Source organism: Anguilla rostrata, chromosome 1 (genome assembly GCF_018555375.3).
Source record: "Anguilla rostrata isolate EN2019 chromosome 1, ASM1855537v3, whole genome shotgun sequence".
In the NCBI taxonomy this organism is placed as follows: domain Eukaryota; kingdom Metazoa; phylum Chordata; class Actinopteri; order Anguilliformes; family Anguillidae; genus Anguilla; species Anguilla rostrata.
In genome coordinates, this window is record NC_057933.1 from 69,594,172 (window position 1) to 69,618,691 (window position 24,520).

General features: G+C 46.2%; 1 protein-coding gene across 1 annotated transcript; it reads left to right on the top strand.

Annotated features, from left to right (window-relative positions):
- Positions 1-745: 745 nt before the first annotated feature.
- Positions 746-24,226, top strand: snx27b (sorting nexin 27b). The gene is given in 13 exon segments (XM_064354516.1): positions 746-1,294; positions 10,043-10,273; positions 10,722-10,914; positions 11,395-11,459; positions 12,083-12,187; positions 13,194-13,272; positions 13,858-14,021; positions 14,975-15,064; positions 15,183-15,332; positions 15,684-15,812; positions 15,980-16,039; positions 16,242-16,290; positions 20,307-24,226. Coding segments are annotated over 13 exon segments (1,710 nt in total). The 5' UTR covers positions 746-967; the 3' UTR covers positions 20,375-24,226.
- The last annotated feature ends 294 nt before the right edge of the window (positions 24,227-24,520 follow it).

The window sequence follows — 24,520 nt, forward strand, 5'->3', positions numbered from 1 at the left end:
CAATAACTCCTTTAACTTGTCTTTATAGTCATGGAATATGAAAAGTGTTAAATATTGGAGAAGACATTTTGTATGTAGTCTATATTACATTGCCAAATACTAGACATACAATACAAGATGTTTTATCCATCCTGAATTGTACTATATTGTCGAATTCGTATTGACGTGGACTCTGCTGAGTGAAAATGACCGTCCGAATGGATTTTTTATTTTTTTAATTCAATGTCTCCACCGTGTGGTAAGGAAGTGTGACTTTTCACGGTTTCCAGTAGTTCCATTTTTGTGAAACTCAGTGCACATAATAGTCCGTTTTCAGAAATAAACTGATACTATACGATTAGTATTTTTCTGAATTTCTTTGTTTTAATCCTGGTGACAGGCATTTATTATTTCTATCCACAAATAGGTATACCTAAAACTACATTTTAGCGTTTATTATGCTAAATATTAAACGGTGAAACGTAATTCAAAGTTTTCAAAAGGCATGGCAGAGGTTATTTAGTGTGGCCAAGGGTTTAAAAATGATTTTCACACGAAACCCCGATGAAGTGAAAAGATCTTAGAACTGACATGTTCGTGCCAACTGTCAGAAAGTAATGAGACAGGCACACACATGAAATGACTACAAGTTCCGCAAGGCTCTACGTTTCACTGGTTGGCTACGCCTGCATTGTGAATGCTGTGCAAAATTCTGCGCAGATTCACTGAACAGGCTTATAAATTACAGATCGGGTAAACTATGGACGTACTGAAGGATGGGAATCATCCATATGATTTACAGATCAGGCGCAGCATGACGTTCTCTTATATTGTTATGACGGAAGAGTAGACATGCTACTGGGCGCCTCGTGATGGTGGGGCGGTCTCGAAACAGCATCGGTTTCTCCATCTAGCGTCTCCGTCTAGCGTATTTAGCAAATGTTGTAGTGAAGTGTGGGAGACCCGAGTGAGAGGGGAAAATTAAAACATGGCGGACATAGAAGGAGACGAAATTCGGTCGGCGGCTCCCTCGCTGCTTCACACATCATCGCGGAACGGCTCCGGTGTTGGTTCGGCAGTCGGTACCGGAGGCCAAACGGCGACCACGGTGACGTCAGGGCCTCGACTGGTTCGGATCGTGAAGTCTGATTCTGGTTATGGTTTCAACGTTCGAGGGCAAGTTAGTGAAGGGGGGCAGCTTCGAAGCATCAACGGAGAATTGTATGCCCCTCTCCAGCACGTCAGTGCCGTCTTACCGGGAGGGGCAGCGGACAGAGCTGGTATCTCTAAAGGAGACCGAATCCTGGAAGTGTAAGTTTGTTTGCTGACTCCTTCACGTCTTTAGTTAGCTTGCGTTTAGCTTCCCAGACTAGCTATCGTTATTTGCTAACTTGTTAGCTTGATTGTCATCTTGCTAACGCCACTGACTGGTTACCCCATAAACTATGTAACAATAACGTTTTTAGTTTGCTACGTGTTGGATTAAGTTGGACTAAAGAAACCAATAAAAGCTATAAAATTATATGATTCCAGAGTCCAGTTAGTCTCTAACTATGTAGACAGCCAGCGATGGTTTTGTGCATTGGCATTTATTCATAGCTAGGAACTGTTCGCTAGCTAGGGACACTGTGGCCAGTAACTAGCCAACGTTAGGTAGCAACCGACGTTATAACTTGGATATCGATAGACCTGGTTTGACGTGGTTAGCTGGATATTTAATGACTAGTTACGATAGCGGACGCTATGTTACGTTAGGTTAACATTGACTGACAAACGAATTCTCAAGGTGGAGAAAGGACAGAATGTTCAGTTATTTTTCAGTTAGCTTGCCAACATTTTGAAAATGTCACGCCTATTTAATGCTAGCTTGATTGCATCTCGTAATCAAAAAATATTTTTCTAAAAGTCGTATCACAATGTAGACATTGTTGTCTTGCAAGCTGACTTGCAAATGTGATGACTGGTGAGCTTGCCAACTAATCAGCATTGTAGTAAGCTAGTCTAGTTAGTGACAGAACGTTAAGACGCTGTAACTTCATCCTTGATTTCAGTTAGCTAACATTCATGCAATGGCATATGTAACAAACAATTTGACGGTCATATGCTTGCTCTGTATGCCTGCATTATGCATCTGTTGGTTTGAAACAAGCTCGAGCTCGGTGGACGGGGTGGGGGAATTAAAAATTCTGAACACACACCAACACAAATACGCTATCTAGCAAATGTCACCAAATTCAGAAACGTAGCAAATAAATATACGAATTTTTTACCTTAAGGTGTGACATCATTGCTTTTCGCTGTGTCATAAATTATGTTCTGTTAGCCAGCGGTTTTATTAACGTTATCGTTGACACGCTGAGCTGCCAAGCTTTATATCGAATCGCTTAGTTATAGGCTGGCATGACACCATAATGTATTTTTCTTTTATTATGTAGCTAATCAGATGAGCACATTTAAATGCAAATGCTGTCACTTCGCTGACTACTAGTACCTTGGGTTGAGTGTCATTACAGCAGAATTAAAATTATTATATTAGCCATCTGTCGACACTGCTGCCGTGCTGGTGCCAATAAATCTCATTTGCAAAGTAGTATTGAGAGCGACCTTGTTGTGGTTTCAAAACGATAGCTTTATGCTTAAGTTCGATGTACGTACGGAAGTTGAAGGTTTAAATGTGTGTATGTGCGGCATCTGCAAGATCTAGCCAGCTAACAGCAGAATAGCTGGTCCATTTTTATGAAAGACCGTCAGTGTATGCGCGCGCGTGTTCATTGCGAAGTCTAGTCACATACACAACACACAACTCACTCACACATGCGCAGAGTCACTGGCGGTCATCAATATTATCGGTACGCTTTCCCTCAATGCAGACAGTTGTTGTCCTTAGACCTCAATATGATGATAATGTCAAAATGTAGCTTTTGTTCAATAATGTGGTGTGTGGATACAGTGAAGTTCGTAAGTATTTTGTCAGTGACACAATTTTTGTTTTGGCTCTGTACTCCAGCATGTCGAATTTTAAGTTAAATGATGAATATCAGGTTAAAGTGCAGACTGTCATCTTTAATTTGAGGGTATTTGCATCCATATTGTGGATCCATGTAAGAATTTCAGCTCCATACATTGTTTTGGGGGACCAAAAGTAATTGGATAGTTAGCCACTCAGTTTCTTGGCTATTTGTGCGTCATTGCATCATTAGTTCATGCATAAGAAAGCTACCAAAAGGTCAAGAGTTGATTCTAGATGTGATATATACATTTGGAGCCTTGCTGTTGTCTTACAACATGAGGATGAAAGAAGTGCCATTGCCAGTAAAGCAGGCCATTATGAGGCTGAAAAATTAGAATACATCGATCAGGGGTATACCCAAAACATTGGGTGTCAAAATCAACTGTTTGGTACAGTAAGAAGCAAGAATACAATGGTGAGCTCAAGAATAGCCAATGACCTGGTAGACCATGGAAGACCTCTGTGGTGGATGACTGAAGAATAATTTCAATTGTGAAGAAAAACCCCTTTTTAACTGTCAAACAGATTAAGAACACACTCCATGATGTAGGCTTAGATGTGTCAAAGATTGCCATAAAGAGAAGACTACACCAGCATAACCTAAGGGGATCACCGCAGGATGCAAACCGCTGGTAAGCCTCAAGAACAGAACGGCCTGGCTGGAGTTTGCTTTGAAAAAGTACATTTAAAACTGTAGCGTTCTGGAACAAAGTATTTTGGGCAGATCAGTTGAGTATTAACCTGTACCAAAGTGATGGGAAGAGGAAAGTGTGGAGAAAGAAAAGAAATGCTCATTAGACAAAGCATACTACCTCATATGTGAAACATTGTGAAAGTAGTGTTATTACTTGGGCATGTATTGCTGCCACTGGAGCTGGCTTACGTGTCTTTAATTGAGGATGTGAGTGCTGATGACAGCAGCATGATGAATTCTGAAGTGTACAGAAATGTCTGATCTGCTCAGACCCAACCAAATGCCTCTAAACTCTTTAGACGGCACTTAACCTTGCAGCAGGACAATGACCGGCTGACAAAAATGCACCAAAACATACTAAAGCAACCAAGGAGTTATTCAAGGCCAATGAACTGGAATGATCGTGACTAGCCCAGTCAATCACCTGCCCAGCATCCAATTTGGTGGAAATGTGGACGGGGCTCAGGGTTCCGGAAGAGGTTTTCAATGCAGATTCTCCAGATCGTAAAATTGAATCTAAGCAATAACCACAATATTACGCAACAGAGAATCCAGGGAGTCTCCTGGGTTACAAAATGTTGCAATAGATTGATGTTATGGCCCTTGGTTACGAATGTTTCAACTTCTTTTCGGAGAAATCATGTTTTTGGTTAGCTCTGTGTTTCAAGTACTGCAGTACCCATGAGCCTCGGAGGCTGTTACTGTGGTGATATCGTGTGCCTGAGGCTGTGGACTGGTCACGTGGGTGGGCCTAAGGGTTCCAAAGGGTCTTGACGACTGGACTAACCGGACATTACCTCAATAAAATGGCGGACCTACAGAAAATTCATCTCTGTGATTGGATTATTCCTAATGCTATGTCTTCTGGACTGGTAGTTAATGAATCTTCTAAAATTATGTACACTGTCTTGTACCCTTGCCTTTTTTCAATGAAATGAAATTGTTTTCGATGTTATTGGTAATTTTTTGAGGTGATGATTCGACCGGGAGAGTTCCATACCCATCCAAGGTTGTGAAGTGCCATAACAGCACTTCACGTTGGACTATCAAGGTAAAAAGTGAATCCATGGAGCTTTTGCTTCTGGAACCTAAGCCCCTCAAAAGAACCACAGCCAGGTTTACACTCTATTGTTCGTGTGTTTCACTTGATGCAGACGAGACCGAAGGCACAACGGGGCTGAAACCAACAGCAATTGAAGATAGCTGCAGTACAGGCCTGGCAGAGCACCAGGCAAGATACCCTTGTAGTGTCTCAGACTTCAGGCAGTTATCTAATGCAAAGCATTTCCAACCAAGCACTAAATACCATGTCTTTAAGATTATGTTAATTTGTCAAATTACTTGTGGTCCCCTAAAATGGGGAGTCTATGTCTGAAAAGGGCTGTAATTCCTATGCGGGTCACCCGAGAATGCTGTCAAATTAAGGCTGACAGGCTGTGCCTTAACCTCATATTCATTGTTTCAATTAAAATTCATTGTGCCAGAGTACAGAGCCAAAACAACAAAAATTGTTCCACTGTCCAAATAATTACAAACTGCACTGTAGGTCTATACATATGTGTGACTTTGACCCTGTGTGCAATGTTACACAACCAGCTGCGACTTCTAATTAGATTAAAAATGGCCTTTGCAATTCTAAAAATTACTTTCCAATTGTTTATTTACCCATAACAAGGCTAAAAAAAGGTGTACAGGAAGTAGGAAGCACCATATCCCAATTGAAATCTAGTATTTTAAATTTCATCTGGTTTCCCTGGTGTTTTGCTTCAGTTTTCTGAATAGGACACAGACACGATTAGGAAAAGATTACGCAGTTCTGAAAAGAGCACCGTTTCTCTCGGGAAAGTATTGATGAGCAGTAGCATGGAAAGTGCTGCGTGAATCTGTTGTCATGGAAAAGACGCCTGCCAGGTGAGGTTAGGCTGTACACTACATCGGTTGAGGGTGAGGGTGTTCAGCGTGATGGCGTGGCCCATAAGCTTATCCTTCCAAACAGTGTCAATCTTTGAGTTTTTTTCTGAAAGGTCCGTAGATGCTGTTCTGACCGTGCCTGGTGAACGGCTCCATATTGCCTAGTCAAAGGGAGCAGCAGGTGGATCTTCTGGAGCAGCAGACCAGTGTGCACAAAATGCTCTAGCTGAGCAGTCAAATTAAAGAACAAGGGCCGCAGATACCTTTCCAACTGCCATTTAAACTGTGGCTGCAGGGAAACTGATTAAATCCCATAAGACCAGGTGTGGAAATATACCTTGGTGGTTCTGTTACACTGATTCTCAATGTGCATTATACTTTGTGGGCTGAATGGTTACAAGTTGGGTGGTGATCATTGTCAGTATATCATTGAATACACAGCACCACCATCAACCTGGCCCAGAGTCTTGAATGCTTTGTTTTGACCCTATGGGTATTTATTCATTTGACTGCTCTGTAGGTCTGTTGAGCCGACGTTATTCATTCAAATGGTATTCATTTTTCTGTTGTTCGACCTTATTGTCTGTTGTATGTACTGTTTTTTTATCTGTCTACTCTCAAAGCAGAGGATTGTTCCAGCCTGGCTTGTTCTGTGAATAACAGCAATACTATTTGGGGTGATGTACATTTCCAGGTTCATAAATGTTGAGTAGAAATTTAAGTACTGGGAATGGTACCATGGCCTGTTGTTTTTTGTGACTGTATGGATTTGCTGCAGTCTGTGGAAAACAAACAGACTTTGTCAGTGCCCAGTGTACCAGGAGGGTACTGTTGCATCCGGTTGCTCAAAGACTTGGTTGTGTTTGATTATTCCAACCATGTCACATGTCTATCTCCCTACCTAGTGTGTTACTTTCAACAAATTGCATTTATGACGGTCACGATCACTAATTAAGTAGTCGGGTCGTTGCGGTAATCCAACGAGAACAGTGCCCCATGGGGATTTGTATGGTAATGCAAGTCGAGATCCTTCAAGGCCACGTGACCTAAATAAACTGGTGTCTCTAATTATAAGGCAAAGTACAAATGGCTGTGAAGATCCTTACGTTTGAAAGGGCATTATGGCCAAAATGCAGAGCACCTGCAGCAGTGGCTGTATGGTCACCATGTAATTCCAGCCCTGATATTGTGTATTGCACTGCATACTGTCTTAGCCGCGGCTCTGTTTTTTTTGGTTCTAACTTTCTGTCAAGAATGAAAGGGGGGAAGCAAGCCCATTTGATTACCGCCATTATTTTAATGAGCCCGTATTAAATCAGCTACCTTGGCACTGAGGATAATTTAAAAGGAAAAATAAGCATAACTTGATTTGTGTGACTATCGGGCTGCAGAACGGTTGTGGCGAAGGGTCGAAAAGCGACAGGCGAACAACCGCTTTCCGTTTGTAGGAGCGGGCGACGCATGCAGAGGAGTGGAGCAGGGTGACAGGCCAGGGATTCTAATACTGCAGACTTGGCAGACCTCAGACGGTCTTTGTTAAACATTGCCTGTATCTGTATCGGTGTATGACTTCCTCCGGAAGTTTCTCCGCGTGTCAGCCCTTGTAGAATAGTTTTCCTCGTAGCCAGGAGATTTTTTTTTCTGCAAAAGATTAGCATACATTTAGTTCTATCTGTCTTCGTCTGTATTGGCTGTCAATGGCTATTAGAGTATAAATATCAAAAAGTGAAAATATTAAGCACCGTGTTGGTTGTCATTCTTAGCGAATATATGGCTTGATTGGAATTTGTTGTGTGTGACCACATGGGCCACAGTGAAATGTGATGGGCTGGCATCTATCTATACATCCATCATCTACACTCACTTATTCCTGGTCAGGGTCGCGGGAGGTGCTGGAGCATATCCCAGTGTGCATTGGGTGAGAGGCAGGAATACACCCTGGGCAGGCTGGACTGGCATCTATCCTTCCAGAATGATCCAATGATAAAGACTCGTTGTGTTTTGGTACGGCTAGCTAGTTCAAGTAAAAAATAAAATCGGCAGACAATAGTTGTTCAGCTGTGTAGTGATTGAGGACGTGGGTCAGGAATGAAAGGTTGTGGGTTCAAATCATTAATGAGGTACAGCTGTTGTACTTTTGAGCCAGTCACTTAACAGAATTAGTTTCAGTACATTGCCAATTGTGTCTCTCTTGTCCACAAAGTTTATTTGCCGGCAACCCTCTTCAGGAGCAAGCAAATTTTCTGTGGCACATCCCTTAAATGTACGTAAAAGGTAAAAAAGGCAAAAAATGTGTTTTCAGTAATAGAATTCAAACTTACAGAACGACTGCTCGAACATTGTGAATGTAACTGGGTTAGTCTTTAATTTTTAGTGGTGTGAACCAGTCTATACCTGGTGTGACCAGTGGTAGAGATTAAATAATGGTGTTCCACATGTATATGATTTACATCTTCCCCTCTCCAAAGCCGCAGTTTGGGAACCACTGGTGTAAATGTGTGGCAGATTCTGCTAAAACAGAAGTACTACTACTGCTATTAACACTAAGATTCCATTTTAAAAGCCTGTGTGTCCTTGTCACTTAATTTTTCAAATGCGTCAGAGCTTTAAGGAGTGTTGTTTTCCCCCAAATCTGACCAGTAAAGGGAAGTACAAAATGTGGAAAATGCACTCTGCGTAAGCAAGACAATTAGAATATAATGATGCTCTGACTTCATAAGCGCATCATTATTAGAAATTTTTTCTTTCATGAGACCAGTGGTGTGTCTGAAATCACTGCTGCCAATTGTGCATGCATGTCTGTATCATTGCTCTCCATTGCTTAGACAACAACAGCGGCTACCTTTCTCACTGTCCTCGCGGGGTTGGTCCTTTTGCGCTGCTATGAGAAGCAGCAGCCAAAATGGCATCTTAATGCGGCCCTGCGGAGCGCGGATGGATCCATAGGTTGCCACAGCAGCAGAAGTCGCGTAACGGCTTTGGGCAGCAGGCTCACTGTAAGCGCGTGGCGTTTAGGGCCCAAATCAAAGGCAGCAAGCGGCTGCTGTCTCCATGGCGCTGTCGGCATGGGGATGGGTTGTGCTTCGGAATACTCTGCCCACAGCAGCAGTCCTGAGCCGGGCCTACGCCCGCTTCTCATGATCGATACTCTCTCAGCGCTCTCATCAGAGTCTGGCTCTCCGCTTCTCTGCCCACGCTGGCCGCGAGGCTGCCCACATGCGCTTGCTCTAGAGACACACGCTCGCCGCACACACACACACACACACGCTCGCCGCACACACACACACGCTCGCCGCACTCACACACATACACACACACTCTCTGCACACACACACACACACACACACACACACACGCTTGCCGCACACACACATACACACACACTTGTCTCACACTTCTCTCTCCCTCTTCTTCTTTGACTTGGACATACAGACATCCATGCACAAACACACAAACACAACCTCCACCACTGGAGGGCAGTGCCCATGTCTTGTCCAAATGGCATTTAAGAGATGGGCTTCAGAGAATAACACACACTGTATGGTTTTAACTTAAAAAGTGGTGTTTGCTATGTTATACTAGTCTTTTTTTTTTTTTACACAAGTGTGTGTTTGTCACGCTGTGTTTTTGTGTACTGTGGTCTATGAATATAAGATAGACACTGTAAATGCTTGGTGTCCCTTCGACACACTCCAAAACAATGTCTGAGTTTGTTAAAGGTGAGTTTGAGACAGGAGGAACAGACACTGTGAGCTGTAGTCACAGACAGTTGGCCATTGAGAGGAGGTGCAGCAAAGACTGTTTTACACTGGGAATCTCTCACTGTGTAGACTCCAGGCTTTGACGTTACATATGATGCAAGTGTGCGCATGTTTATCTTGCCTGAGAATGGCATTCTGTGAAACATTAGCCAGCTATGTCAGTTACAGTAAAAGGAAGTGAAAAGCTGAAGTCTCACTCTCACTGGTAGGGTCATGCCACCTGCTTCTCTCAATTTGTGCCTTTCAGTGTGATGTACTTCCAAAGGCCCATGTGTCCAGTGCTACAGTCTCCATTCTCAAGCGTTTGCTGTTGCCCTTTTGAAATCTTCATTGACTCCCCCATATTCATCTATTTATTGGACAGTGATTACCTGCAGTGTTTCAGATCTGAAGTGTACCTGGTGCATGCCTTCATGAGCTAAGTTCATGTGCTTTTTCTTTGACTTATGATTACTGTAAGTGTTAAGTACCCACTTGATGTGGAGACTCCCTATGTTGGCTTAAAGAGCCCGCAAATTCACTGAAGCACGTAGCTCAGGGTTCCAAGTACAGCGTGTGCATATCTGCACTGCTCTGTGTGTGTGTGTGCACGTGAGCGCGCACGTGAGCGTGTGTGCCGCTGTGTTTCGGTATCCGTGTATCACAGAGGGTTCCTGTGCTCTCTCTCTCTCTGTCTCTCTCTCTCAGGAACGGGTGAACGTGGAGGGGGCCACGCACAAGCAGGTGGTGGACCTGATCCGGGCCGGGGAGCGGGAGCTGGTCCTGGCGGTTCTGTCCGTGCCGCAGCCCGAAGCGGACAGCCTGGACCCCGGGGACGACGGCAGCGCCCAGTCCTGCTACGACTACAGCGACAAGCAGGCCGTGCCCATCTCCGTGCCCACCTACAAGCACGTGGAGCAGAACGCCGAGAAGTTCGTGGTGCGTGGTCCCGCCGTGGCGTCCTTCCCGATTCGGCATTTTTAAATTTCTCCAAGCAGTTCCAGGTCTTCTTAACACCATCCTCGTTCCAGAGATAAGGTTACATAATTGCATAATTGGCAGTAAATTATTAACTTTGAGTATGACTGAAAAAATATTCTGGGAAACCGGAAAGCTATCCGGCCATTAAAAACTGCACCGAGTGTTCCCTGCGGTGCTGACCTATGGCAACAAAAAAAGATCTTGGACGCTCGGATGGAATGTTCCGGAACCGCGCCGCTGGAACACTGCTGGCGTAAATTTAGCTTCTTCCTTTATCTGAGACGATCGCGTCCGGCCGAAAGCGCGCTCCTCCCTTCCCTCCCCCGTCAGCGAGCGAGAGATGGCGGCGCTGCTTCCCGTTGGCTTCCTGTGCTGAGAGTGGCGCTCCCTCCCTCTGTGTGCGCAGGTGTACAACGTGTACATGGCGGGGAGGCAGCTCTGCTCCAAGCGCTACCGCGAGTTCGCCATCCTGCACCAGAACCTGAAGAGGGAGTTCGCCAACTTCACCTTCCCCAAGCTCCCGGGGAAGTGGCCCTTCTCCCTGTCCGAGCAGCAGCTGGACGCCCGCCGCCGGGGCCTGGAGGAGTACCTGGAGAAAGGTGACCGAGTCAGGGCGAGCGGGGAGGCACACCTGGGGAGAGGAGGGGAGGTGTACTGTAGGTATACACCTGGGGAGAGGAGGGGAGGTGTACTGTAGGTATACACCTGGGGAGAGGAGGGGTGTACTGTAGATACACACCTGGAGAGAGAATGAGAGGTGTACTGTAGATACACACCCGTTGAGAGGTATAGATACGCACCTGGAGAGAGGGGTATAGATGCACACCTAGAGAGTGGAGAGGGGTGCACACACCCAGACAGAGGGGAGGACATGAGGAGCGAGATCAGTTTGGGGTCTGCAGGACTGAAGGGGAGGAGTCCATCTGCAGATAGCGGGACACAGAAGCAGCTGTGACAGGGGTGTGGGAAAATTTGAGCTGCTAATCGCACTATAGCTGAGACAAAGGGCGAGCAGTTCAGGGAATTGCTTGGGTTGTGGATATCATCTTTCCTTAATGGCTCCCCGTCTCTCTCGGCAGTGTGTTCGGTAAGGGTAATTGGGGAGAGTGACATCATGCAGGAGTTCCTTTCTGAATCAGATGAGGTAAGCAATGTTCTGTGTGTTCAGAACATCCTGATGCGCACAGTGCAGTTTTCTCTGTACCTTACAGGGAATGTGCACTGTATGCACACAGGCCAGCCTTTCCCTGTTTCCCTGTCTGTCTGTTTCCCCCTGTCTGTCTGTTTCTCCCTGCCTGTCTGTTTCCCCTTGCCTGTCTATTTCCCCCTGTCTGTCTGTTTCTCTCTGCTTGTCTGTTCCTCCCTGCCTGTCTGTTTCTCCCTGTCTGTCTGTTCCTCCCTGCCTGTCTGTTTCTCCCTGTCTGTTTCTTCCTGTTTGTCTGTTTCCCCCTGCCTGTCTGTTTCTCCCTGCCTTTCCCTGTTTCCCTGCCTGTCTGTTTCCCAGCCTGTCTGTTACGCCTGTATGGATGTACTTGTGTGCTTGCACAGTGTCTGTTCTTCCCTACCCACGTGTAATTTTTTTTTCCATCAGCCCTGTCCTCAGAACCTGACCATCTGTGTCCTTCTTCATTTAGCTCCATTGTAATTTGGTCAGTGCATCGTCAGCCACCCCCTGTATGTCTGTTTAGGCTGCGTTAGTGTCCCTGTCGCTGCCTACACATCCGCTTCTGTCGTTGAGTCACACTAACCCCCCCGTCCCCCCCACAGAACTATAACGGCGTATCAGACGTCGAGCTGCGGATAGCCCTGCCAGACAAGACCACCGTCACCGTCAGAGTGCGCAAGAACTCCACCACCGACCAGGTTTACCAGGTACCCCAGCGCACTCCCTCCTCCACTCCAGAGAGGGCGAGAGTGAGGCCACAGGCACAGGGACAGCTGGGATTTGTAGGCAGGGATGGGCAGTATTGCAAATTTCATGTTTTTATCATTGTTATTTTTATTATTATTATTATTATTATTATTATTATTATTATATTTCATTATATATATATTTTTTTTTTTTTGTTTATATTCCGCCATCGTTATTATCCATTCGTTTGGAAGGTATTTTATGTTTAAATACCTGTATGTTTTATTTTGAGGTCCATTTTAATCTATTTTGGTCCGTCGTAAGCGTGGCTAAGGACAGAATGATCTGAGGCCTTGACGCATTTGCGAAGAGCAGCCAGTAGATGGTGCATAGTTAGTGTTATCGATTTCTCTTATCCCCGTCGATTCGAATATGTGCTGTGGAATAAAAAAAGACAGGCTCTGTCTAAGATTAGAACACCCTTTTATGTCCACAGTTAAGGCTGGCAAAGTTTTTGCGTTTGTAATTGCCTCTTGGCCTTTCACTTAATGACATCATCATTCCGGGAGCTGTAAATTGCTGATATCATATGTATGTGCGATTCTTGACGTGGTAGAAATGCAGTTTTCCTCCTTTCGTTCTTAAGTGGTGGCCATGCATAAATGACCTTTGCTTGTTAATTGACCTTTAGATCATTGCTGTGCTGTGTGGAAGCTTTGGCTTTCTTCCTCACTCGTGTGAACTAAGTGAAGCTAATCCTCGTAGATAGCGCAGGCAGTGTGGGAGGGGCGGGGCACTGGTGTATCAGGAATACTACAATAGTTACTTTATTAGACTGAAGGTTTACAGCTGCTCTGAAGCAGGAAATTCGTACTGTTCCAGCCTGTGTAAACATTGTAAACAGACAGTAACATTCCCCCTATCCTCCCCCACCCCCCTCTCTCTCTCTCTCTCCCCCTCCCTCCCTCTCTCTCTCCCTGTCTCTCCCCCTCTCTCTCTCTCCCTCCATCTCTCTCTCTCTAACAGGCAGTGGTTATGAAGGTTGGGATGGACAGCATAACGGCCAGTTACTTTGCTCTGTTTGAAGTCATAAACCACTCCTTTGGTAAGTGTGTGATGTGCCTGCGTGTGTGTGTATAAGAAAGAGGGAGTTTGTCTGGGCTACAGTACTGGCTGTTGAGTTATGCAAGCCTCTTTGTTAAGCTAATCTGCTTACTACTCTGCAGTAATGATGTTTGGTTGTGTGTGTGTGTGTGTGTGTGTGTGTGCCCGTTTATGCACACGTGTGTATTGGTTTTGGTAGTTGAGAGTCCTGTCGCCTGTAAAGCAGTGCATTTATGTACATGTGCGTTGGCTCAGGAGTCTCTGAGGTATTCCCTTTGTACAGGTAATACTGGTGCACTCCTCTCCCGCTCTGTGGGGGGCGAACGCTCGTGCATTTCCGCTAGCGCTGCCCAGTGGCTCGCTGTAATCAGGGCCCCGTCTGAGGCCTGCAGAATGAATTGCGGTCTCCCTGGAGGCGGCTGATTGACAGTTCGGAGGCCCGCCTCCTGCTGGGAGTGCCACGGTATTCACATGGCTGATTGACAGTTCGGAGGCCTGCCTCCCGCTGGGAGCGTCGCCGTTGCGAGGTGGCTGATTGGCAGTGAGCCGAGCGTGATCCCGTCTGTGCCTCTCGCCCGTGTCTCAGTGCGCAAGCTGGCCCCCAACGAGTTCCCGCACAAGCTGTACGTGCAGAACTACACCTCGGCCGTCCCGGGCACCTGCCTCACACTGCGCAAGTGGCTCTTCACCACCGAGGAGGAGATCCTGCTCAACGACAACGAGCTGGCCATCGCCTACTGCTTCCACCAGGTGTGTGCTAGAACCTTCTCTCTCTGTACCTCCCATTCCAACACCACCACCCATCGCCTACTGCTTCCACCAGGTGTGTGCTAGAACCTTCTCTCTCTGTACCTCCCATTCCAACACCACCACCCATCGCCTACTGCTTCCACCAGGTGTGTGCTAGAACCTTCTCTCTCTCTACCTCCCTTACCAACACCACCGCCCATCACCTACTGCTTCCACCAGGTGTGTGCTAGAACCTTCTCTCTCTCTACCTCCCTTACCAACACCACCAGCCATCACCTACTGCTTCCACCAGGTGTGTGTTAGAGACCCCCCCCTTACCTCCTGTACCAACACCACCAGCCATAACCTACTGCTTCCACCAGGTGTGTGCTAGAACCTTCTCTCTCTCTACCTCCCTTACCAACACCACCAGCCATCTCCTACTGCTTCCACCAGGTGTGTGTTAGAGACCCCCCCCTTACCTCCCGTACCAACACCACCAGCCATAACCTACTGCTTCCACCAGGTGTGTGCTAGAACCTTCTCTCTCTCTACCTCCCTTACCAACACCACCAGCCATCCCTACTGCTTCCACCAGGTGTGTGTTAGAACCCCCTTCACCTCCCTTACCAACACCACCAGCCATCTCCTACTGCTTCCCCAGGTGTGTGTTAGAGACCCCCCCCTTACCTCCCGTACCAACACCACCAGCCATCTCCTACTGCTTCCACCAGGTGTGTGTTAGAGACCCCCCCCTTACCTCCCTTACCAACACCACCAGCCATCTCCTACTGCTTCCGCCAGGTGTGTTTCCATCTTGTTCCTGCCCTTTTCTCATGATCTTTCCATCCCTCTCCTTCCTGAGAGCCCTTATGTGCCGCTTGCCCGCTGTGTCTGTGTACTGTCTCTGGCCCCTGGAGGGGCCCCGCTGAGGACTGGGCCCCTCTGACCTCCCCCCTCTCTGTCTCCCCCAGGCTCTGGACGACGTGAAGAAGGGATCCGTCAAGGCGGATGAGAAGTCCTACCAGCTGCAGAAGCTGGCCGAGCAGCGCAAGATGGCCATGGTAGGTTTCCCTTCGACCGCACACCTGGCCTGTTCGTTTGCCTGTGTGCCTCTGTGAGCCAAGTCCTTTACGGCGCTCTCTCTCTCTCTCTGTCTCTCTCTCTGTCTCTCTCCCCCAGTACCTGAGCATGCTGCGCTCCTGCGAGGGCTACAACGAGATCATCTTCCCCCACTGCTCGTGCGACTCGCGACGCAAGGGTCACGTGATCACAGCCATCAGCATCCGGCACTTCAAACTGCACGCCTGCACTGAGGAGGGAACGCTGGAGGTGAGAGAGAGAGAGAGAGAGAGAGGGAGAGAGAGAGGGAGAAGAGGGGACATTAGAGGAGGTTGGAGAGAGGGAGGGAGTGAGCGAGAGAGGGGTACACTGGAGGAGGTAAGAGAGGGAGAGAAATAGAAAAAGTAGGACATTGGAGAGGAGGGTAGAAGATACTGGAGGGGAGGATAGACCAAGGGTGGGATGAAGACTGAGAGAAGTGGAGTCTCTTGTGAAAAGGAAAGGAAGACTGACAAACACATATGTGCCTCTCTCTCACCCCCTTCTTCTCACTCTCTACCCCCCCCACCCCCTTCTCTCTCTTTCTCTCCCTCTCTCTTTCTCCCTTACTTTCTCTCTCAGAACCAGGTGATTGCCTTTGAATGGGGGGAGATGCAGCGCTGGGACACGGATGAGGAAGGGATGGCGTTCTGCTTCGAGTACGCCCGGGGGGAGAAGAAGCCTCGCTGGGTGAAGATCTTCACTCCATATGTGAGTCTAATGGAGGGAGGGAGGGAGGGATGGAGAGAGGGAGAGAGGGATGGGTGCAGAAACGCAAGCGGTCATGTACTTGACGTGTGCTGTTTATGCTGTGTGAGACTTAAAGATGTTTTCCTCTCTCTCTCTCTCTCTCTTGCCCTCACACCCTCCTCACCCAGTTCAACTACATGCATGAGTGTTTCGAGCGGGTCTTCTGTGAACTCAAGTGGAGGAAAGAGGTAAGACGCTACATCACAACGTGTTGCATTTTATCATTTAGTCGCCACTCTTGCGTCTACATAAAGTGTCGTCCTTTATTTATTGATTTTTTTTAAAGGTTTTTTTGTGCATGTATGTAGTTGACCTATTTTCTTCGTTTTTGCTTTCGTTCTTCTGTGGATGATTTTCTCCTTCTCTACCTTTCCTTTTCTCGTGTGTCAGGTGGAAGAGGAGGCCACGGACAAGGACAACAGAAACTGCAGCAAAGATGGTATGTGTAGTAAGGTAAGGCTTTCCTTGCCAGCCTCAGTGACAGACACAAACATGGCGCCCCTCGCAGGTGGGTGTCTGTCACTGCAGTTGCAGTCAGTCGCTTCCTCTGTGTGTGTGTGTGTGTGTGCATACGCTTGTTGGCACAGTGAGTTTGTGAGCTTGTACTGCACTTTGTGATCTTTGGGTGTGTTCACATATGTGCGTATGTGTATATTTTTTGGTTTTGCCTCCAAAATATGGATTTCTGCATAAAAATCGGAATACAATTCACGAGGGAGGCATGATAATTCCAAGGTCGTATGGATGTCAACCGACAGTAGCTAAATAGCTAGTGTTAACAATAGGTAGGCATAACACTATTCCTGGGAATCTGACCCATGCCATTTTTCAATCCCAAAAAGAGAGAATGATGCTATGCTGTGTAGTTAATGTCTTACATGGCTGAAGGTCAATATGAACAATCAGGCAGGATTTCTATGGTTATGCGGGAAAACAGCGTTTTGTACACACCTTATATTTCAGAACGCTAACTTGCAAACGTCATTCCGGATGAAAGCAGTCGAATGCAGACCGTAATAAAACGGGACTCCAGTTCCCAGAAACACTCGTTCAGTCTTCAGACGCGAACGTCTGTGGTTGCCTGGCACCCGGGAAGAACAGGGACATTCGAGCAGGAAGGCTGGCGGCTATTTCCTCTGAACGGACAGGCTGCCAGACTTAAGCTCAGTTCCTATAGAGCCATCATTTCTACTGCGCGACAGGTCAATAAGGAACGCGGTTATAATTTTGGTTTATGTGCAGTCCTGCTTCTCACAGTTGGCAGGGGGGTGATAAATACCCATTTGGCGATCTCTGCGAACTTCAAGGCTTCCTCGATGACAGAATGATGTGAATTGTAATAGTGCGTGCCCTGAAATTGGCAGCCTCATTTGTTTTTGTGTTAATGGTTAGAATGGAATGATGAACAAGGAGAAATCTGTCAGACTGTAAATAAAGACCCACCGTGGAAAGAAGCTGCATTTGTGTCTGTAGCACTGCAGAGGGTAGAATACCAGCGTGCCTGTAACACAGCAGAGGGTAGAATATCAGCATGTCTGTGGCTTTGTGTCTGTAGCGCCGTAGTGGGTAGAATATCAGCATGTCTGTGGCTTTGTGTCTGTAGCACTGCAGAGGGTAGAATACCAGCGTGTCTGTAACACAGCAGAGGGTAGAATACCAGCGTGTCTGTGGCTGGCTTTGTGTCTGTAGCACTGCAGCGGGTAGAATATCAGCGTGTCTGTGGCTTTGTGTCTGTAGCACTGCAGAGGGTAGAATACCAGCATGTCTGTGGCTTTGTGTCTGTAGCACTGCAGCGGGTAGAATATCAGCGTGTCTGTGGCTGTGTGTCTGTAGCGCACGTAGATATCAGCGTTGTGGTGTGACTGTACCCGCGGTAGAATATCAGTGTGTCTGTGGCTGTGTGTCTGTAGCGCCGTAGCAGGTAGAATACCAGCGTGTCTGTGGCTGTGTGTCTGTAGCACTGCAGCGGGTAGAATATCAGCGTGTCTGTGGCTGTGTGTCTGTAGCACAGCAGCGGGTAGAATATCAGCGTGTCTGTGGCTTTGTGTCTGTAGCACTGCAGAGGGTAGAATATCAACATGTCTGTGGCTTTGTGTCTGTAGCACTGCAGAGGGTAGAATATCAGCGTGTCTGTGGCTGTGTGTCTGTAGCGCCGCAGCCACAGGAAGTCCCTCCATGTTAGCCCGGCTCTGTGAGAGACCCGCGAGGCTCAGCTCCTCCATTAGAATGCTTCCAGTGTGTCTGCAGACAGCCCCAGTCTCTTTCTTGGTTCAGGGCTCCTGCAGCTGAATTTTAATGAGACTGCAGTGGCTGGCCGAACCTGAAATAGATCAGCATGGCTCAGTGTTGCAGTGGTGTGGTGGGGGGAGCTGTGGTGATGTTTTAGCGTTAAAAGGAGAGCCGCTGCACCCTGGGGGGGGGGGTGTGCTGGGGTCGAGAATCCGCTCCTGTAGCGACCCCGCTCGGCCCCGGACGTCGGCGTTGCTGTGCTCTACCGTTTGCCACGCGTTGATTAAATGGCGAGCCTAATTTAGCAGAATGGCCTGTTCTACTCGTTATGTCTCACCTTCCAATGTTCTGTCTGCTAAGAGCGTGTTCGCTGGAGCTGAAGGTTCTGTGTGTTGTTTAGTTCAAAACCTGCTTTGTGTAGACGGGTGTCGTGTGTGTAAGTGAGTTTAAATTTACTGCAGTGTTTTATTAATCGTGTGTGATGCCTAGTGTGTTAGGGTCTGTATTTAGATATATTGCTTGTAGTTGGTTGAGCTGTTGAATGTGTATACAGTATGATGTGTAATTCAGTGTGTGATGTGTAATTTAGTGCTTGTGTATTTGGGTGTGCATTGTATTGCTTTGTGTACGCTGTATGTGAAACACGTCAAGTGTGTTGGGTGTGTGCTCTGTTGTTGAGTGTGTTTGGTGTGTTGTTGAGTGTGTTGGTTCTACTTTGTTGCTGTGTTTGTAAGTGCTTAAAGCTGCAGTGTCCTGAGCCGTGTCTCTGTGTTGTGTCGTGTTGTGTTTGTAAGTGCTTAAAGCAGCAGTGTCCTGAGCCGTGTCTCTGTGTTGTGTTGAGTTGTGTTTGTAAGTGCTTAAAGCAGCAGTGTCCTGAGCCCTGTCTCTGTGTTGAGTTGTGTTTGTAAGTGCTTAAAGCTGCAGTGTCCTGAGCCCTGTCTCTGTGTTAAGTTGTGTTGAGTTGTGTTTGTAAGTGCTTAAAGCTGCAGTGTCCTGAGCCCTGTCTCTGTGTTGTGTTGAGTTGTGTTTGTAAGTGCTTAAAGCTGCAGTGTCCTGAGCCCTGTCTCTGTGTTGAGTTGTGTTTGTAAGTGCTTAAAGCTGCAGTGTCCTGAGCCCCGTCTCTGTGTTTGTGAGTTGTGTTTGTAATTGCTTAAAGCTGCAGTGTCCTGAGTCCTGTCTCTGTGTTAAGTTGTGTTGAGTTGTGTTTGTAAGTGCTTAAAGCTGCAGTGTCCTGAGCCCCGTCTCTGTGTTGAGTTGTTGTGTTGAGTTGTGTTTGTAAGTGCTTAAAGCTGCAGTGTCCTGAGCCCCGTCTCTGTGTTGAGTTGTGTTGTGTTGAGTTGTGTTTGTAAGTGCTTAAAGCTGCAGTGTCCTGAGCCCCGTCTCTGTGTTGAGTTGTGTTGTGTTGAGTTGTGTTTGTAAGTGCTTAAAGCTGCAGTGTCCTGAGCCCCGTCTCTGTGTTAGGTTGTGTTGTGTTGAGTTGTGTTTGTAAGTGCTTAAAGCTGCAGTGTCCTGAGCCCCATCTCTGTGTTGAGTTGTGTTGTGTTGAGTTGTGTTTGTAAGTGCTTAAAGCTGCAGTGTCCTGAGTCCTGTCTCTGTGTTAAGTTGTGTTGAGTTGTGTTTGTAAGTGCTTAAAGCTGCAGTGTCCTGAGCCCCGTCTCTGTGTTGAGTTGTGTTGTGTTGAGTTGTGTTTGTAAGTGCTTAAAGCTGCAGTGTCCTGAGCCCTGTCTCTGTGTTGAGTTGTGTTGTGTTTGTAAGTGCTTAAGGCTGCAGTGTCCTGAGCCCTGTCTCTGTGTTGAGTTGTGTTGTGTTGAGTTGTGTTTGTAAGTGCTTAAAGCTGCAGTGTCCTGAGCCCTGTCTCTGTGTTGAGTTGTGTTGTGTTTGTAAGTGCTGAAGGCTGCAGTGTCCTGAGCCCTGTCTCTGTGTTGAGTTGTGTTTGTAAGTGCTTAAAGCTGCAGTGTCCTGAGCCCTGTCTCTGTGTTGAGTTGTGTTGTGTTTGTAAGTGCTGAAGGCTGCAGTGTCCTGAGCCCTGTCTCTGTGTTGAGTTGTGTTGTGTTGAGTTGTGTTTGTAAGTGCTTAAAGCTGCAGTGTCCTGAGCCCTGTCTCTGTGTTGAGTTGTGTTGTGTTTGTAAGTGCTGAAGGCTGCAGTGTCCTGAGCCCTGTCTCTGTGTTGAGTTGTGTTTGTAAGTGCTTAAGACTGCAGTGTCCTGAGCCCTGTCTCTGTTGCAGAATATCTTCCAGCTGTTGAGACACAGAAGGGATGGCGGCACCTAGGGGGCGAGATCGTCACCTCCTAAAAACCCGACAGCGCCACTCGACAAGGCCTCACAAGGTACAGGACAACACTATCCACAGCAGAAGCAGAAACTATCCACACACACCGGTCCGCTACAGACAAACTGCAGACACCCAGCCCGAGGAGAACCGAAAACCACGCACATACAGACTAAACAAGGCAACAAACCCAGAGATCCTCATTTTCAGAAGATAAAAGAAGGAAGTAAATGTTGTGTAAAGGTTTCAAAATGAATAAATAATAGTTAATGCGTTAGAATCCTACATACATCACATCACTTCATGGGGTGGGATAGTTGATTGATGCTACTGGTTGAAGGGACAGATCCAGAGCTGTGTGATTGGTCGAGGAAATGGTCGTCTGAGACACGATTGGACACTGAGAATGGGAAAGTGGGGGGGGAAGCAAACAGCCGCAGGACTGGCTGTGGAGATGGACATACGCAGTGCCATTGGCTCGGGGAGGCCTCTCTGTGATGTGATTGGTCTGGACCAATGCTTAGATGTGCCTCATGTTCTGAACCTGAAGGAGAAAGAAGAGGAGAACAAGGTGAGATGCGTGTGTGCGGAATGGACGCATCACAAAACAAATGCAGCAGCCAGAAAGGGAGAGGACTACATTTCCCAGAAGGCAGAAATGTGGAACGAGGGATTTCTGTGTTCTGAAGTGAAAGGCAATACGGCAAAAACTGAAATGCAAGGAGGAAACGGCTTTTAGAAGGGGAAACTGAACTAATCTCATTCTGAAACTGACCACATGGGGAAAAATAGGCATTGCGGGGGGGGGGGGGTACATTTGTGTGATCTTAACCCATTTCAGAGAGAACTAAATAAGAAAACATGAACAAAGAATGGGAGACATGGCTCATGTCTACATAAACAATCTTCAAAAGGACAATGAAAGACACGTGTCGGTTTGAGATGGGAAAGGAGAGCAAGAATGGGCCTACCCCGTACTGTGCAGTCAGTACTCGCCCATAGAGAATACAGGGTAGCATTTATACGCCTTTTATTTTTTTAAAGCAATTGCTAAAACATTTTTTTAAATCTTGTGGCACATTTTTCAGGCTTTTAATAAAAAAAAAACTCAAACCTTTGCTATGACGGAGAAGGTGTCAGATTTAAAACCGATCATTATCGTCCTAAACCATGTTTCAAAACACTAGTTACATTTTTGCGGCTGAGTAATACCTATAAAGGACAATTGTGTATTTTTCAAGGAGTTGGTATGAGCCATGTTTACAAAAATGCAAAAAAAAAGAAAGACATGTTTGGCAGTACATTTTGTTCGAATTACGTTTTGTTCGAAATGTTTGTGTCTGAAGCTGTTAAATTTTGATATGTATGTGTAGTACTGTGTAACCATGTAAAATGTATTGCTTTACAAAGCAGAGATTTGAACGCAGTTTTGATTTTATCTGTGTCCGGTCTTGAAAAATGAACCAAATGATTCAAAGCGAGTGTTTTAGCAATTGTCAACGACACCACAATTGGAGCAGCTGTGATTCCTCCGACTCCCAGCAGGGGGCCCTGCTCTGCAACACTACATATGTTTATAGAACCATTAGAGAGCAGTGTTGGTTTTTATCGCTGCCTCTGCTGTGAATTAAGCAGTCGACTGACAGGACCCGCACGCGCTGTGTCATCTTCACTGCCTGGCAACAGCGCGGGAGGATTTTGTGTGCCTGAACCATGAAGGGTGCTCCATTGAGCAAATGAACAGAGGAGGAGTGGGGGGGGGGTGTATCTGGACAGTTGAGGTAGTAGACTGATCCAGCCGACTTAACACATTCTTTACCTTTCTGTGGTTGTGAAGGAAATGAAACGAGGCTTAAGTATCTGGACTGTTGCACAAGAACTGTACATAAAATGGAAGGTAAACTGACAGACATTACTTTGTTCAGATACAGAATGTTTCTGGTTGAGCACTTGTGTATTTTTAGTACTGAAATAATTGACATTCAGCAGCGTTAGGGCACCAGCTCTGAACTGGCTCTGAGTGCATGTGCCGGACAGGGCAGTTCAGGGGAGGATTTGTCAGATTGCAGTGCAGTAAAAGCACATACTGGTGCACTCCTCCTCCACTGCTCCAATTGTGTGTGTGCGTGTGTGTGCGCGTGTGCTCGAGTGTGCGCGTGTGTGCGCGTGCGTGTGCGTGTGTGTGTGTGTATGCGTGTGTGTGTGCGCATGTGCGTGCACGTGTGAGTGTGTGTGTGTGTGTGTGTGTGCGTGTGTGTGTGTGTGCGTGTGCGCGCGCATGCCACACTGTTCAGTACTGCTTAGAGGCCGGACGGCCTGTCTGCTTTCTTGTCTGGCCCTTGTGTGTTCTCCAGGTTCATGAGTCCAGCTGAATCACAGGTCACATTGACTTGATTAACTTTTGATTAATTATCCATTGCACCTCAACTTGAAAACAGAAAAGGAAAAAAAAAAAAAACGAAAAAAAAACTGCTAACTTGATGCTTCTTTCTGCCTGTATGTAGCCTTATTGCAATTTAAAGCGAGTTCCGTTTCCCCGAGCAGACTCTGCTTTGCCTGGGCAGTAGTCTCCCTTTCCTGGGGTCTAGTGTAGAATGCAGTGTATTGCTGTACAATTCATCACATGCTTTATTGCCATATCAGTTGGAGGTGTCCAGAGAATGGTGCAGTGTTAGTCTTCTTATGTCATTGTTTTTGTGAGCGTCCGAGTAGACGGGCAGGTGCTCATAAGTATGTGTTTGTGTATTAGAACGTTTCCCGCTCGCGGTCCTGGGGATCCGTTGGGCACGTCGGTTTTTGTTGCAGTTTGTGAAGGACGTGTAGGGGACGTGTTTGCAGATGAAGTATTTATGCAACTTGATTTTGTACAGCTGTGTCCCTTCAACAGTTTAGTATTGCATAGTGGTCAGCTTCTTTTGGATTAATTTTTTGTGCAGTTAATTGTAAAATGGCAAGAATGGTAAAAATAGGTAATTAAGCTTGATCTATTGAGAAATGTACAAATGTTTCCAATGGGCAAGTAACATTGTACACAAAAACTCTCTAAACGCACAAATCTGACAGCGTACACAAATTCCCTGAAGTGACTGTCAAATTTTGGTTATTTTTTGCTTATATACCCTGTGAATCCAAGGGACCTAGGGTTTGGAGCACTGTACCGCACTGGAATGTAACTCAGAAGCGCAACCCCAGTCTGCACTGGCAGAATAGCGCCTCCATTTTGAGAACCGGATTAAGTTAGTCCGGTTAATTCAGTTTGTGTTTATCAAATCAGACGGTAACTTGAGGACGTAATTGGCAAACTTTAATGGAGTGGGCATTGAAAGTCACTCAAAAATCAAGTGCTGTCAAATGAATGTTACGAAACACAATGACACTATAACGAGCAACTTCAGTGCTGTAGTCCTAAAAAGGCTATGTTTGCTGATCCCTGTGTATCACCGCTTTCATTTGAGAGTGTTATATTTCTCTCTCCATCAGTCTCCTGTGCTCTTTCTCTTTCTGACTGAAGTCGCCTATTCTTAATTTATTTGAGTAAGATATTAAAAGTAGAAAATCTCTTAATGTACAGTATTTTCACCGGTTTGTTGGTTTTTAGAAAAACTTGTAAAACGTCAAATGGGAAAACAAACGCCAAAGGACACAAAACTAAGGAAGGCAAAATCGGCAGTGTTTCTTTGGGTTAACTGCAAAATGAAGTTCATAAAGCTGCCATTTGAAAAAAAAAAAAAAAAATAGAAACAATTAGTGAAGTCTACCTAACCACTGGGGGAAAAGCTGAAAAGACATTTAAAAAGAAATGTTTGGTAATGTCAATTAGTGTAATAAATTGTAACATATTCTTTTAAATAAATTGATTTATTGATGCAAAAGGACTGGTCTCTGGCTCTGGTTATTTTTCTTTAAATATTTTCATAATTTAAGCTTTTTTTGGTTCCTTTTTCCTTTGTGAAGTTGTGCTTTATTTTTTCGTAAATGTGCAATCAGCAGGATTGGGGCTCAATTCTGTCAATTCGCAAAAAGTAAATGAACTGAAATAAAAATGAATTCATGCAATTTTCAAGTAATTAATTGAATTTACTGCATTGAAAGTGGAATTGACCACAACCCTAGCATTCAGATCTTTCTGTCGGCTGTTAACCTCAGGTATACATGCCTACAGTATGAGG